The 14,457-nt window shown below is 41.8% G+C and overlaps 2 protein-coding genes across 2 annotated transcripts; one reads left to right on the plus strand and one right to left on the minus strand.

Annotated features, from left to right (window-relative positions):
• Nucleotides 1-3,150: 3,150 nt before the first annotated feature.
• LOC142368672 (uncharacterized) lies at nucleotides 3,151-3,837 on the minus strand. The gene has a single exon (XM_075450874.1). It carries the CDS (start codon nucleotides 3,835-3,837, stop codon nucleotides 3,196-3,198), a length of 642 nt encoding a protein of 213 aa, XP_075306989.1. The 3' UTR covers nucleotides 3,151-3,195.
• Nucleotides 3,838-12,154: 8,317 nt separating this feature from the next.
• Nucleotides 12,155-14,004, plus strand: LOC142368792 (uncharacterized). The gene is made up of 2 exons (XM_075450971.1): nucleotides 12,155-12,646; nucleotides 13,627-14,004. Exons 1-2 carry the CDS (start codon nucleotides 12,181-12,183, stop codon nucleotides 13,683-13,685), a joined length of 525 nt encoding a protein of 174 aa, XP_075307086.1. The 5' UTR covers nucleotides 12,155-12,180; the 3' UTR covers nucleotides 13,686-14,004.
• The last annotated feature ends 453 nt before the right edge of the window (nucleotides 14,005-14,457 follow it).

Consider the following 14,457-nt stretch of genomic DNA (forward strand, 5'->3'; position numbering starts at 1 on the left):
CATTCATCAAACTGTCTATATTTCTGCTGCTGTACGTATTTACCGTACGTTTTGTGCACAAACACATTTTTATATTTTGCTTTAAAGATAATGATCCCCTCTGCCTGTTATACTTTTCTGTATTATTCTATATTGTGTGATTAAACTCTCATCAGTCATGCATCACTGTAACAGTTGGCCTATGATATTGTTCTTGGTTAAAGTGGAGGTCATGTTTAAGCTTTTGATCTTTTTTGTATGCAACTCCTGCTATTGCCTATTTTATTAATAGATAATTCTGCTGGTTATTTTCTCTTTATTTGATTTATTTGTTGGGATTGTCAAAACACCTGAAAATAGTGATACATGTCACACAAAAGTGTGGAATCACTTATCAAAATGGCACAGATGAACCAACTAACAGTTTTAACTGTACCTGTGTAAACAACTGAGTTGTTTGCAATGATCTATATCAAAACAATGAATTTGAGCAGTTTTTCATGTGTTAGAGGAATTGAAGTTGAAGTAAAAAGTCACATGGAAAGAAATACTTAATTAAAGGAGAAGTACCTCAAATATAGTACATATAATGAGTTGGATTCCACTGCTGAGTCATAAATGAGTATCTGTTGTATGTTACTGTAGTAGTAAAAATTTTATTTTAATGATATTTTATCTGTGTTATGCAGGTTGTTTAGGCTGGAAGTATAAATTCCTTGATTTTATGGATGAAGAAAGTGAAACTTACACCTTTAGCAGCCGTGGCATAGCGTCACCTGAAAGAAAAAGGGCTTTTTGAACCGTGATTTTCACTATAATCTGTGTTTAACCATCTTACGATCCTGAATAAAAACGGACACGGTGCGTATTTTCACAAAAAGCTGTATTTCACCAGATTAAAACAAACAAGAGCTGAGCCAGGACCCGGAAAAGTGCTTCTTTTCCAGGCAAATAACCAAACCATGAGTGAATGAAAGGCACTTTCATATTCCCTCCCTTGTGTCGTCATTTACTTTTCTTTAGCACCTCTAATGTGAATAATTAAATTCTTAATGTGATTCAGGGTTTCCCAAATGTGCTACAGGACAGCACAAAAACAAATAAGATCCACTCAAAATGCAAGAGACATAATTATTGCCCAAGTGAACATCAGCATTTTGGCTATTTAACTATTTCCAGTCTTTATTTCGCCTTCTAAACACAATCATCCACATAGATGCCATTCTTTTTGCCTCTAACTGCAACCAGAATAAGGAAATTACATCTTTTACAGAGAAAACTGCTTTCTGGAACACAGATGAGACATAACAAAAGAAGGGTGGGTGTAAATACATTTGTGATCAGACTTTTGTGTCTAATACAGTTGACACTTTGGTACAGTCAGTGATTTTGTTTTATTTTACAGCACAAGGGCAAAGGAAAAGTTGAATAAACATACTCACTCTTAAAGGGATAGTTCGCCTCTTTTCACATGAAACTGTATGACATCCCATACAAGCAATATCATTTATTAATATTGACTTACCCGCTGCTGAGTCCTGTGAGCCGAGTTCCAGCCTCATTTTGGCGTTGACAAAGGTAGCCCATAGTGATACGAAGGGAGAGAAAATACCGCCAAGCGATTGTGAGGTCTGACTTTTTCCTGCACAACAATTTTGTGATGCAAATGTATTACTCTTTTGAACGCATATTGTTTTGAGAAGCAAAACGCTTTATTTTTGTGGCCCCAGCCAACTAGCCGGACTACCTTCGTCAACGCCAGAACGAGGCTGGAACTCGGCTCACAGGACGCAGCAGGGGGTAAGAAAATGTTCATAAATGATATTGCTAGTATGGGATGTCATACAGCTTCATGTCAAAAGAGGCGAACTATCCCTTTAAGATGTTATTGCATGTTTCTTTACTTCTCTATACATGTGCGCACCTGACACTGTGTAACACTGTGTGCCTGTGTGATGTAACCCAGCTTTATTCAATTTAATCACTGGCAGAACAGTCATCGGCTTCATAATAACATTATCCAGCATCACACATTGCCAAGAAGGCGCGGAAAAAACAGCAATCATTGATGCGGATAACTGAGACCTCAGAGAGAGAAAAAGAACATGTTGAGCTTCAACATTTCTTAATCGAACAGATTTTGAATACAGTTCATCCATTTTCTTTTAAACCACTAGAGGGAACTCTCCATCTGTTTATCATTGCCAAGTCCGGAACCTCGGCGTGCTGATAGACTCAGACCTGACCTTCAACAATCATATCAAATCAGTCACCAAATCAGCCTTTTATCAACTTAAGAACATATCCTGAATGAAGGGTTTCATGTCCCAAACAGATCAGGAGAAGCTGATTCATGCTTTCATCTCCAGCAGACTTGACTACTGTAACGGTCTTCTGACTGGACTCCCCCAAAAGAGTCTCAAACAGCTGCAGCTCATTCAGAACGCTGCAGCCCGAGTTTTAACCAGAACAAAGAGATCAGATCACATCACCCCAGTTCTCAAGTCTTTACATCGGCTCCCGGTCAGATACAGAATAGATTTTAAAGTTCTGCTGCTCGTCTACAAATCACGGAATGGATTAGGTCCAGAATACATGAATGACATGCTGGTAGAGTATAAACCCAGGAGAGCTCTGGGCTCCACTATCTGACCCGAGTCAGTAGATCTCAGAGTTCAGACTGGACCCGGTGAAGCAGCTTTTAGCTGTTATGCTGCACTCAACTGGAACAAACTACCAGCAGAACTGAAATCAGCCCCAACTGGAAGCACTTTTAAATCCAGGTTAAAAACATTTCTCTTTCGGTGTGCTTATGGTTGAGTTTCTTTTTCCCCTCTTCTTTGATTGCTTTTAACTGTGTTTTTAATTTTTATTCTATTTTTTTCTCTTTAAATTGCTTGCTTTTATGCTGTTCTTTTAAATGCCTTGTCTTTATGTAAAGCACATTGAGTTGCCTGTGGTATGAAATGCGCTGTATAAATAAAGATGCCTTGCCTTGCCTTGCCTAAAGAGCACCAAATATGCAGTAAAGTGAGGTATTCTCCTTCAAATAAAAGTATGATTTGAGTTGGCTACAAGGTAATTAGCAGGCACGGTGCCTTAATAAAATGTAACTGAATAATCTGTATTCATTCCAAAATGCTGGTGTGCCTGCCCTCGTTTTTCTGTGCACTCTGAGTGAATCATTGCTGCCTTCCAAGGAAGAGATGAATTGCATTAGAATTTGAAATGTGGCCCAAACATGATGCTTAACACACAGGTTATCACAAACAGCACCCAGAAGATGACAGCCAGGACCTTTACACAGAACAGTGTCCTCTCACTCTGCTGTATGACCCCCTCTTCATCCACCAGGCCGGGCGCCAAGCCGTACGACCGGTCCGGGTGCATCTGCTGCACCTGCAGGCTGACTGTGGGCAGGATGATGAGGCGGGTGTCCCTGCGGTCGCCCTCCAGGGAGATTACTACCCTCTGTGTGACCGTGGCCAGACGGGTAGCCATGGTTACGGGCAGGCAGAGGGCCATGCGGGGCAGCTTCGACAGGATGAGGGAGTTGCAGGGTAAGGTGAGGGCGTCCCCGGTCTCCAGCGGGGTTAAATGGCGGCAGAGGGGGCAGGTGATTGCTGGCGGGCTGCCGGTGTCAGAGAGGTCGTAGGGGGTGAGATGGATCCTCTGGAGGCACTCTGTGCAAAAAACATGGAGGCACTCCAGCATCCGGGGGCATTTGTTGCACTGATTGTACTCCTGGTAGCAGATGGGACACTCTACATCCACGGGCTCCCCAGGGTTGGCACTGGAGCCGGGTGCTGAAGCAGTTGAGTCCCTGTGCTGAAAAGCTGGGACAACATCCCCTGTCATGGTAGGTGGGTGGCGAGATGGAGAAAAAATGTGGATGAATCCTGAACAAAAGTCGGCAAAATCTGCAAAAGAGAAATAGTTCCAAGATCAAGTTCAAGTCAAGACTAAAGGTCTTAAAGAGGCTTAAACTGCTTTTGAACACTCTCTGGACCCCCAGGGATGCTGCTTTGTTTATTCTAAGCTTTTCAAACAGATTCCAAAGCTCACGAGTTATAATATTCTTTCATCCAACCCCCAAAAGCTGCATGTAGTGTGAGCTGGATTGAACACACACACACACACACACACACACACACACACACACACACACACACACACACACACACACATACACAGGCACAGAAAAGGAAGAAATAAACAAGAAATAAAACAGAAGAGTCAAGAAGGGAAGTAATAATTCACTTTAATTCTTTATATGTTCATGCGTGTAGGAGCACGTCCTCTGACTTGCATCAGCTCAGTGATTCAAAGGGACTCTCCACTCATCCGATTGATTGAACCAGCTGTTGTGTAACCAAGTCAGCAGTTGTTTCTTCGGAAGCCCTGAGAAACAAGTTTGTTTTGGAAACCAATGGCTTGTAATTAGAAAAAGGTGTACATTTACTTTAAGAAGATCTAAAAAAAGACACTACTGATTTGCATTCTGGTAACCGGAGGATCCATTGTTTTTGTAAGCAAAATTATACCTCAAATTAATACAGTTTTTATACCAAAAGGAGGGTGTTTAAACATGCCTTTGAACTACGAGTACACCTGCTCCAAGGAGCTGATAAAATACTTTACCATTACTAGTAGAAGCACGTTTACACTCCGGAGTTTTGTTCGGTAACTCCCACAACCTCAGAAAACAAACCTGAAACCAACGATGGCACTTCGCTGTGTCCTGGAGGCTGGGTTGGATCACAGTTTCGAGTAAGAGCAACTTTCTGACCCAGCTGTTGTGTTTCCATCAATGCTGACCGGAGCCAGAGCCGATAAATGCCGGCGGCTACTAAAAGAAAGCCGATAACATCTGCTTACTTCTGGCTTTTGAGCGCAAAGAGAAGGTGTTTTTCCCCCAGCAGGAAGTGGGTGTTCCTGGATTAGTTTTGTGTGTTTACCCACTGAGTCCTGGCTGATGGGTGTCATCTCTTTGTACTTGTTTGTGTCTCTTTCTGGTCATTTTGAATCTCTGTACTATTTCGAGTTAACCTGTAGTCATATCAAACCAAGGTGCGGTTTTACTTACCTGGCCTGCAAAGATGGAGCCAGAGACTGTATCTTCCACTACTTACCATTTTTATGCTAAGCTACGCTAACTTGTGGCTGTCACCTCATATCAGTATTTTCTATTTTAAATCCATGTAGAAAAGAAAAATGTCCGTTTATCAAACAAAGTAGTGGACTTGCTTTGCTTTCCTGATTCTTGTTGCTCCTGTTTGCTGCCCTGTTTCACATGGGACAACTGCAAGGCAACCCACTCATAAGGAGACTGTTGCTAGGCAGATGGGGTCTCCTTTGTATTGGTTCATGGAAACATGTGATCTGAAAAATTACCTCTCACAAATCAAATAAAGAATCATTATTCTTATTGATTATCTTCAAAATCAAGATGTTAAAGAGAATGGGAGCTCTAAATAAGTGACTGTACAGATATACACTGTAGCATGGCATCATTACACATCAAAAGCAGACAACATCTCAGAACTCACGTTGTTTCCCTACTTCAATCCCAGTACTTTCCCTCACATCTATGCATAAATCTTATCTTGTTGGTGCAGATCTTATACTGGCAAAGTATCTACTTACCTCACCTGTGATATTCTGGGGCTACGTGCCTGAGTCTGGCTCACCATCAGCGTCCTGTTTTCGTTCTGCCTCACCTGATTCAACTCGTCCTCTTCTCTCCGTCTCGTCCCCCATGAGGCATCTCTGTGGTTTGCTCAGCCGTAATTAAACCCTTGGTAATGTGACGGTAACCAGGACACACAAGGCACAAAATGACAGATTGGAGTCTCTATATCATGACTTACACCCCTCAGGTTGCATATTATGTTATTATGCTTCATCACAGTCAGCGTGTTGTGGGTATAAATGGCCATCGAGAATCAGGTGATCAACATGCTGGCAATGTTCTGTGCTCAAAGTGAGGTTAAGATACTGATACCGCAATACAAAGCAGATTAAACTTTTCTGAAATTCTTTCATCACTCTTCACACAAAATTCAAATTTTTGTAAGTATCCAGAACATACGTTAAGTCCCTTAACACACTCCAGCTCAAATGCATCCTATGTATATCAGTAGTTCTCAAGCTGCTTCTACAGATTGGAGTTCACCTGCACAGAATATTATATTATTGTAAAACTGAGGTGTGGAACCAACAACAGACTTCCAAGATCTGCCTACAAAACTAAGTATTTGTGGGACGGAATATCTTGCTGAGTCAAGTAACCGACAAGCCAGTGAACACAATAAATAAGAACCTGAGTTTCTCTGTGGAGATGGCAGAAACTTCCCGAATGTAAGAATGAATCAGTGCAGCACTCCACCAATCAGGCGATGAGAACCAGATAGAATCATATGAACAGAAGGTACACCCACTTTCAATTCTAAATGTTTGAGCTGCTCCCTACCAAGTCTGAAAATGAGGTAAATATACCTTCATATGGTCATATGTCATTATTTACTGAGTCCACCCTTACTTTTTCCATAGGAATTAAGAGAGAAAGTAGTAGCCAGCTGCTGCTAATCAAAATAATATGATTCAACAAGTTTAAGAACCCATATAAAAGCAGATATCAAGGAGGGAAGATATCAGCAATGATCCTAGAGAAGCAATTGTTGCTGCCCATCAGTCTGGGAGGGGTTATGAGGCCATTTCCAAACTATTTGGAGTCCATCGTTCTACCGTGAGAAAGATTATTCACATGTGGAACACATTCAAAACTGTTGACAATCTTCCCAGAAGTGGACGTCCCAGTAAGTTCACCCCAAGGTCAGTCTGTGCAATGCTCAGAGAAACTGTAAAAAACCCAAGAGCTACATCTCAGATTGTACAGGCCTCAGTTAGCATGTTAAATGTTAAAGTTCACGACAGTAAAGGACTGAGCAAGTACGGCTTGTTTGGAAGCTGCACGTTTGGAGAAAACCAAACACAGCATATCAGCACAAACATCTCAAACCAACTGTTAATAACGCTGGTGGAGCTCGGATGAAGCAGCAAATCTACAACAGAAAGACTGAAAAAGAAAAGAATCAAAGTGTTGCAACGGTCCAGTCAAAGTCCAGACCTCAGCCTGACTGAGATGCTGTGGTGGGACGTTCAGAGAGCTGTGCATAAACCTCAATGAGCTGAAGCTAAAAGAAGAACCAAAACAGCCCTGGAGACATGGCTGCAGGAATAACTCTCTCCTAAACTCTCAGACTATACGGGCAGACAGAGACTGCAGACGGGGCGCTAACAGTAAAGGAGGCAGAACTTCAGTGCTTGTCAACAACAGATGGTGAAATCCTGGACATTTCACTGAGAAAGAGCCTCTCTGGACCTTGGATGTTGAACTGTTGCCTTTCTGTTTCTGTTCGTGCTCTGCAAGGACTCAACCTGCGTTAGCTGCCAACGCTGTGTGTCGGTTAAGTTGTTGCCAAGCAACAAAAACCACACCCTAATGCGGCCACGGCGCTCTCTGACGATTTCTGCCACACCACATACTCACCACATACTCCATATTTCTCAACGGATTGTTTGTTTTATCTCTTTTTGTTATCCATCCATAACAACAACGAATCTTTAAATATAATTTATCATTCCGAAATATAATTTCTTTTCAGGGTTTAATATCATTGAGTTGAATCAATGCTGACTAAAGCAAAGATTTACATTCGGAGATGATATTCAACCTGGACTAAAAAATATATATATATCATTTTAAAAAGAAATAAAAGACCCTCCAACAACTTTTCTGCTATTGTGAAAAAGTTTGTGTGGAGTGGTGTGGGGGACTGAAAGGAAGGGAGCAGTTTAGAACAGAATAAACACAGAAAAGTAGCTCCGTTAAGCTCTAAAATTTCAAGAAAGGGTCTGAAAAACTGTTTTTATTCAATAAGTTGCGGGGGCAGAAAAGCTAATGTGTGAGTGTGTTTTCAGACCAGGAGAAACTTTCCTTTTTACACATAAATAGATTTAAAAAAGTTATTGACAGATGCAGAATTCAGGGCAAACTGCTGCACATCATAACTTCTCTTCTTCTTGACTCTTTAAAGGAGAACTGCGGTATTTTCAACATTAAGCCTCATTTCTGAGTCGTCTGCAATGTTTTAGAACCCCCCTCACCGCTTTTTTTATGTTTACTGCTGTCTCCGGTATTTGCCTAATTTTGATTAATCTCAACCTGCTTCAGAATGGCAAGTCATGTGCATGTCCTAAAAGGTCCGTAAAAGCACCATAAACGTCCGTTTTCAAAATCATCAACTCACCGGAGTGGTTACTGGTGTGCACTGGTAATCCATATCAAATTTCGTTGCGAAAAGTTGCTTCTGTCGTGTTTTATTTGGCAGCTCGTTCATGCTCGCACTATTTTCTTAGCGGTGGCGGAGTAATATCAACGAACATCCAGTACAAAATGTCAAATAAAACACGACAGACGCAACTTTTCGCAACGAAATTTGATATGGATTACCAGTCCACACCAGTAACCACTCCGGTGAGTTGATGATTTTGAAAACGGACGTTTATTGTGCTTTTACGGACCTTTTTGGACATGCACCGTACTTGCCATTCTGAAGCAGGTTGAGATGAATCAAAATTAGGCAAATACCGGAGACAGCAGTAAACATAAAAAAAGCGGTGAGGGGGGTTCTAAAACATTGCAGACGACTCAGAAAAGAGGCTTAATGTTGAAAATACCGCAGTTCTCCTTTAATAAAAGCACAGTGAGATAACTTTCTAACATTTTGATTTTTATGGGTTGAGGCCATTCTTCTTCTCCCTAATAACCGTTTTAGATTATCTCATGAATTATTGATTAAAAAGAATCATGATTTCATTCTGATTCATATCAACAGGTGAGTTGTTTGTCCCGTCCACAAAAGTCCTGTAAATTCTGTATAACTTGCCAGGTGAATTTCAGTAAAAGCTAAAAAATAACAGGAGGATATTAGCCTCACTTGAACTTTGAAAAGCATGTGTTTTCCTGTAACTATGTATGAGAAACCCTTTGGGAAGGAAATTCCCTTTGTGCTGAATGTGCTGTGTCACATCAAAACGCCTTGAGAAAAGAAAGAAAGTTTGTAGACATGTTTAATACTCTCCCTGAGACTTCCTCCAATAAGCAACCGCTGTAAAAACAGTGACACGTTATGGTTTATAATGTTTTTACAGCTTTATTACAGGGCCATGTCTCCCTGCATAGGAATGTAGAGCGCTAAAGTGTGAGCCTTAAAGCTGAGAAAACACAACGTGGAATTTCAACTTGGGATTTGATGCCATTAAAAGAGACTCACACAGTCAAGTTGTGAACATTTTAACGCCTCAGAGGATAGACTGACTGAAATTTTTTTTTTTAAAAAGGAAATACATACATATAATATCTAAGACATGTAGCTAAACAGCAAATTTCCTGATAGGTTTTCTTTCATGTCCCCTTCCTTTAATTAAAGGCTTTACTGTCATTCAGCTCGTGTGTTGCATGATCAGACATGCTTACGTAAAGTTCAGTGCAGGAGGCATAAGTGGGAAACACTTGGAAAAAAAAAAACAAAGAACAAAAGGCCGTTCAGCGTGTGCGTGCCCACACACTCACTGAGATGAACAAACACGTAGTGCTCCCGACTGTGTCATTGTTGGCTCAGATTCCAACGGATATGACCATGAAAGGAGCTTTTTGTGGGCTGGAACAACTGATAAGAGGAGTGATAGGGGGTTACGGCCAAAGAGCTGACATCACCCTGTGAGTCAGACAGGGAAGCATAAGAAGGGAAAGCCTGATTATGTTGTGAGTTACTACAATTAGTTACTACACTACTATTGTTAGCTATTACTACAATAATGCACTCTCCCATTTGCACTGCTCACACTTTATCATGGACACACTTTGTTTTTGTTTTTGCAACACAAGCATCCCCCTCCTCTTCTGGTACATTTTTTGTTCATTCCTTGTTTTGTGTATGTGAACTGTGATCTGTGATGTTAGTATGCTGTGTTGTCTGTGGTTGTGTGTTGTGTTGCACTTGTGTTGTTTTTTTGGATTCTGATTCGTAATCAGTGTATTGTGTATTCTGTATAAGCTACTGGATCCTTAAATTTCCCTCGGGATTAATAAAGTATCTATCTATCTATCTATCTATCTATCTATCTATCTATCTATCTATCTATCAATTCTAACAAGCTTGGAAGTCAATAGCCGCATTCGCACTCTAGGAACCTTTGGCAGTTCCTAGAACCTTTTAATCCACGGGGCTGTTTTCTCCCTCATTCGCACATACAGGAACTCCGGACCATCGCTCTCAGTTCCAATAACATTTTTAGCTCCTTCTCCTCAGCTGGGTCTGTTCTGGTTTCCATAGGAACACATCTGACAGAGGTGTTTGGTGGTTGGTAGCTCCGCCCCTTGTCATGTTGTCAGGCTGAAATGTTTCCTCATACGACACAGACACAACCGGCGCATGTTTAATAAGTTAAACTGACACGTCGTCTCCTTTGTCTGCGGCGCTCTGCTCTCCTTTCTTCCTTCATGAAATGAAAAAGTATGGCCTGCGCTCCATCCTTCGTCTCCTGACTCTCTCTGTGAGCTCTTCCAGCCTCCATGTTAGACGCCCGATGTGATCGTCCATGATTAATATCACCATCATGCAGACCATGAACACGGTGGCCTCCCCGCTCTCCATATTAGCTTCTTGGTGGTGTTTTTTATTTTCTCTCCTTACTTTTACCGGGTTTTGTTTAGTTGTTGAATGTGGCGCTAAAGTAACACGTCGCTGTCGCAGACGGCTGCGCAGCATCAGTCCCTATTAAGGTCCCGACTCATGTGCGAATGTGGACTGAAACAGTTCCGCTGGGGAAGGGCAGCTATCAGAACGAAATTCAAGGAGGACCGTTCTTAGAACGGCTTTGTCCGAATGCGGCTAATATCTGCTCTGAGCTCCTTTCTCCTCCAGCACAGCCTGAACCTTCTCAGACGAGCTTTCTGTCCTTTCTTTAAGGAGTCTTCAGGAATAGTTCTCCAGGCTTCTTGAAGGACATCCCAAAGCTCTTCTTTGGATGTGGGCTGCCTTTTGTTCCGTTCTCTGCCAACATGATCCCACACTGCTTCAGTAATGTTGAGCTCCGGGCTCTGGGGAGGATTCATCCCTCCATCAGACCTGCTGCCACTGATTTTCAGTCCACTTCTTGTGTCCTTTGGCACAGCTCAGCCTTTTGTCCCTGTTTCCCTTTCTGTTCCTCTTTCTTAAGGACATCACTTGTAAGGAGTAACTTGCTGTAGACAGTCTTTTAGGCCTGCCACTTCTTCTTTTGTCCTGTTTCCACAGATTTAAGGCCACACTGCACACCATGAGATCTGCCAAGTTTTCAACTGAAAGCTCTTTGGGAATCACCTTGTTGGTGCAGAAATACGATTTTATGTCCGTCAAACTGTGTTAACTTTGCTGTTTTTCATAGATGCAACCAAAGAAATGGGAATGAATGATCTAAATTTCTAATAGGATGCTAATAATAAAGTGCCTAAAGATACCATCTAAAACTGGTTCTTTGCTGAGCTGTCATTATTATGTTATTTGCAGACACAACACTGATTCATCCCTTCGGCGATTGGTGCTTTTTATGCTTCGATGATTCATAGGTGAGCGTTAAGTGGCTTGACGAGAAAAAAAACTAAATAAATGAGACTCAAAAAAGCATCTGATGTCCAAAGAGGCACTCTGAAAGCTCTTCGGGAAGCCTGGAGGACAAGAAAAATATACTGTAGCCAAAACAAAATTAGATTTAACTTTAATTAAACTATCTGAGCCTAACAGCAAATCAGAGGAAAATATCCCAGTTCAACATTTAATGACTAATCAGCAGTTTGTTTTGCTATGGCTCCCAGCTGGCAGTGAGTGGCATGGTCACTGACTGTGGGTGTAATCAAACTAAATCTGTGTCTATGTTGGATGAATACTTTGGAAAAGCATATGTGGGTGTGTAGTCACCTCACGAATCCTTGTTTCATTGCGTCACGAACCTTGGTGACTCATTGTGATTGTTTGGCTCAGTCATGCTGTTTCTGGCAACTTACCAGAGTCCCTCCTTTTTCCTGTGAACAGTATAATAAAAGCTCTCCTCTCAACCCTTTCAAACAAACACGTAGGACAGCCAGCACAGAGCAGGATGTATTCAGAGCTTGAGTGCGGGATTTGTTACCAGACCTACAACGCAGGGCGCCGCTGTCCCCGGGAGCTCCACTGCAAACACAGCTTCTGTGAGAGCTGCCTCCGGGCTCTGACCCGGCCGCTGGCGCCCGGTGAGGCGCATCCGGGGGCTGACAGGCTGATCGACTGCCCGCTGTGCCGACACTCCACATTCCTGTCCGGGGAAGTGGATATGAGAGCCGAGCTGAGGGTGGATGAAAGCGCCCTGGAGCAGCTGCTGGCTGAGGGAGTCCTCGACCGAGAGGAGGAGGAGGATCCGGAGGAGGACGATCAAGTTCAAAACTGTGACGAGGAGCCGGAGGTTCCAGATACTCCAGCCGAGGAGAGCGACTCCTCCGCGGGTCTCAGAGGCGGAAGGCTCCGGCGGTCTTGGAGGAAAGTTTGGCGGAAGATAAGCGGCAGGAGTTCTCGGCAGGGAAGAGATGGTAAGCTCACAGTTAACAGTGTATTTTAAAAATGTTTTTTTTCTTTTTTTAATCTAGCTCACGGGAGGCTCATTTTAATATTTGAGGTTATGTGTTGACAAAATATGTCACAAATGTACTTGTGTGTTAGGTTTTATGAATATGTAAGTCAAAATTGAATTGTACTCATATAAAAAAGAATGTTTGGTTTAAAAATGGTTCACATAAGTTTTCTTTTGCCCCCATTTGGCCCCAAATGACGCCCTTGACTAAAACTACATATCCAGAAGTGGCTCAAAAACGCCTTTTTTCTGTGCTTCTGGGCAACATCTGTCCCCCTCAGCACCTGCCACAGCCCATCTAAATGCCAGCCTATGACATATGGCCACATCTGGCTCATGGAACTCATGCCATAACCCAAGTTTTAAACATAACCCAGCTAATAATATTGCCCATGTGTCTGAGCAGTAAGTGCCAAATTAGGTCCAAATTTGTCTGGTGTTTGGAATTGACTAAATGAAGTCATCCTGTAGCAGGTAACTGTAAGTTTTATGTAGTCAGTGTGTTTTCAAAAGTGATGCCCCACATTTTTTGGCTTAATTAACTTGAAAGAAGGCCCATGGACATGTTTTTTTTTTTTTTTTCTTAATCTAAAAATATTACTAAACACTTAGGTCTGTACTGGTAAGGTCCTGTTATTCCTAATTAGCTAGAAAAGTTTTAAAAAAGCCATATAATATTGAAGCTCAGGTCTTAAGAGATTAATAGAAAATGCAGTAAAATTAGCATAAAGAGAACATGCATTCCCTTTGAAACAGCATAAATCTACACTTGGGTACTTCAGCAGAATGAATTTGGACTAATTCAGAGCCTCCCTGGTGTTACTGCAGAATGTAAAATACCTGAAAAGCTTTTCCTTCATGCGTCGCAATGACTGAATGATTCCAATGTTCTATTATTCTAGTCCATCTTTGCTGATGTCTCCTCTTGTCTTTCAACAGAGTGTATGACCAATGATGAGTTGAAGAACATGGCCATGATGTCCTGTTACATGTTCTGAGCAGCACGCATCGTCCCAGAGACCCTGGATAATGTGACACTATTTTTATTTTCAACACTCGATGAGGATGAAACCTTGCTGGCAAGACACGAGGACGCGTTGATTTTTAATTGTTTCATCAGTTTCTTTGTTTGTTTGGTGCCTTGTTTAAATTATGAATGTTATGAGCTATATCTGTGTTGCACTTAAACTTGCCAAAGACGTGCACTCTAAAACAAACGATGCACAAGTGTTTGTTTTTTTATATTTATTATTTTTATATCGACCTGTTTATTTTATTGTATTTAAAGACAATTAAATGACTCATTTATTTCTACAACCCTTGTGGCTTCTTGTGGCTCCGTACTGAATCGTGTGTTCGTATAAAACATTAGCTTAGTTTTGACCCGTGTGTGTGCAGAAAAACAGGTCAAATTTAACATAACATTATATTGTTTTTAGGCCAGATTAAAAAGCAGCAAAATTATTCCTTTACTGAAAGTAAATGGAAGATATCAAACATCCAAACAGCTGTGTCCTGCTTAAAGTGGGCTGCAACAGAAAAAGTGTCCTCCCAAATGACTCCAGGAAGTATGTCACCTGCAGCCAGGTGAACAGTATTGTCTCCAATCAGCAGGAGAGCAGCAGCAGAGCTGCAAAGCTCCCAGAAAGCTGTCTCTTTTTTGGCTTATCATTCGACCCTGTGTGGAAGCTGTCAGTCATGTCAGGCCATTGTGATCTCCACTCAAGGTAAAGGCTATGTTTTGAAGGCTTTTTTGCACATGTCTCCATA

Source organism: Odontesthes bonariensis, chromosome 19 (assembly GCF_027942865.1).
Source record: "Odontesthes bonariensis isolate fOdoBon6 chromosome 19, fOdoBon6.hap1, whole genome shotgun sequence".
Taxonomy (NCBI): domain Eukaryota; kingdom Metazoa; phylum Chordata; class Actinopteri; order Atheriniformes; family Atherinopsidae; genus Odontesthes; species Odontesthes bonariensis.

Coding starts and splice junctions, on each gene's coding strand:
- LOC142368792 (XM_075450971.1), top strand. CDS start 12,181: ATGTATTCAGAGCTTGAGTGCGGGATTTGTTACCAGACCTACAACGCA. Junction 12,647..13,626: donor TTCTCGGCAGGGAAGAGATG/GTAAGCTCACAG, acceptor GTCTTTCAACAG/AGTGTATGACCAATGATGAG.
- LOC142368672 (XM_075450874.1), bottom strand. CDS start 3,837: ATGACAGGGGATGTTGTCCCAGCTTTTCAGCACAGGGACTCAACTGCT.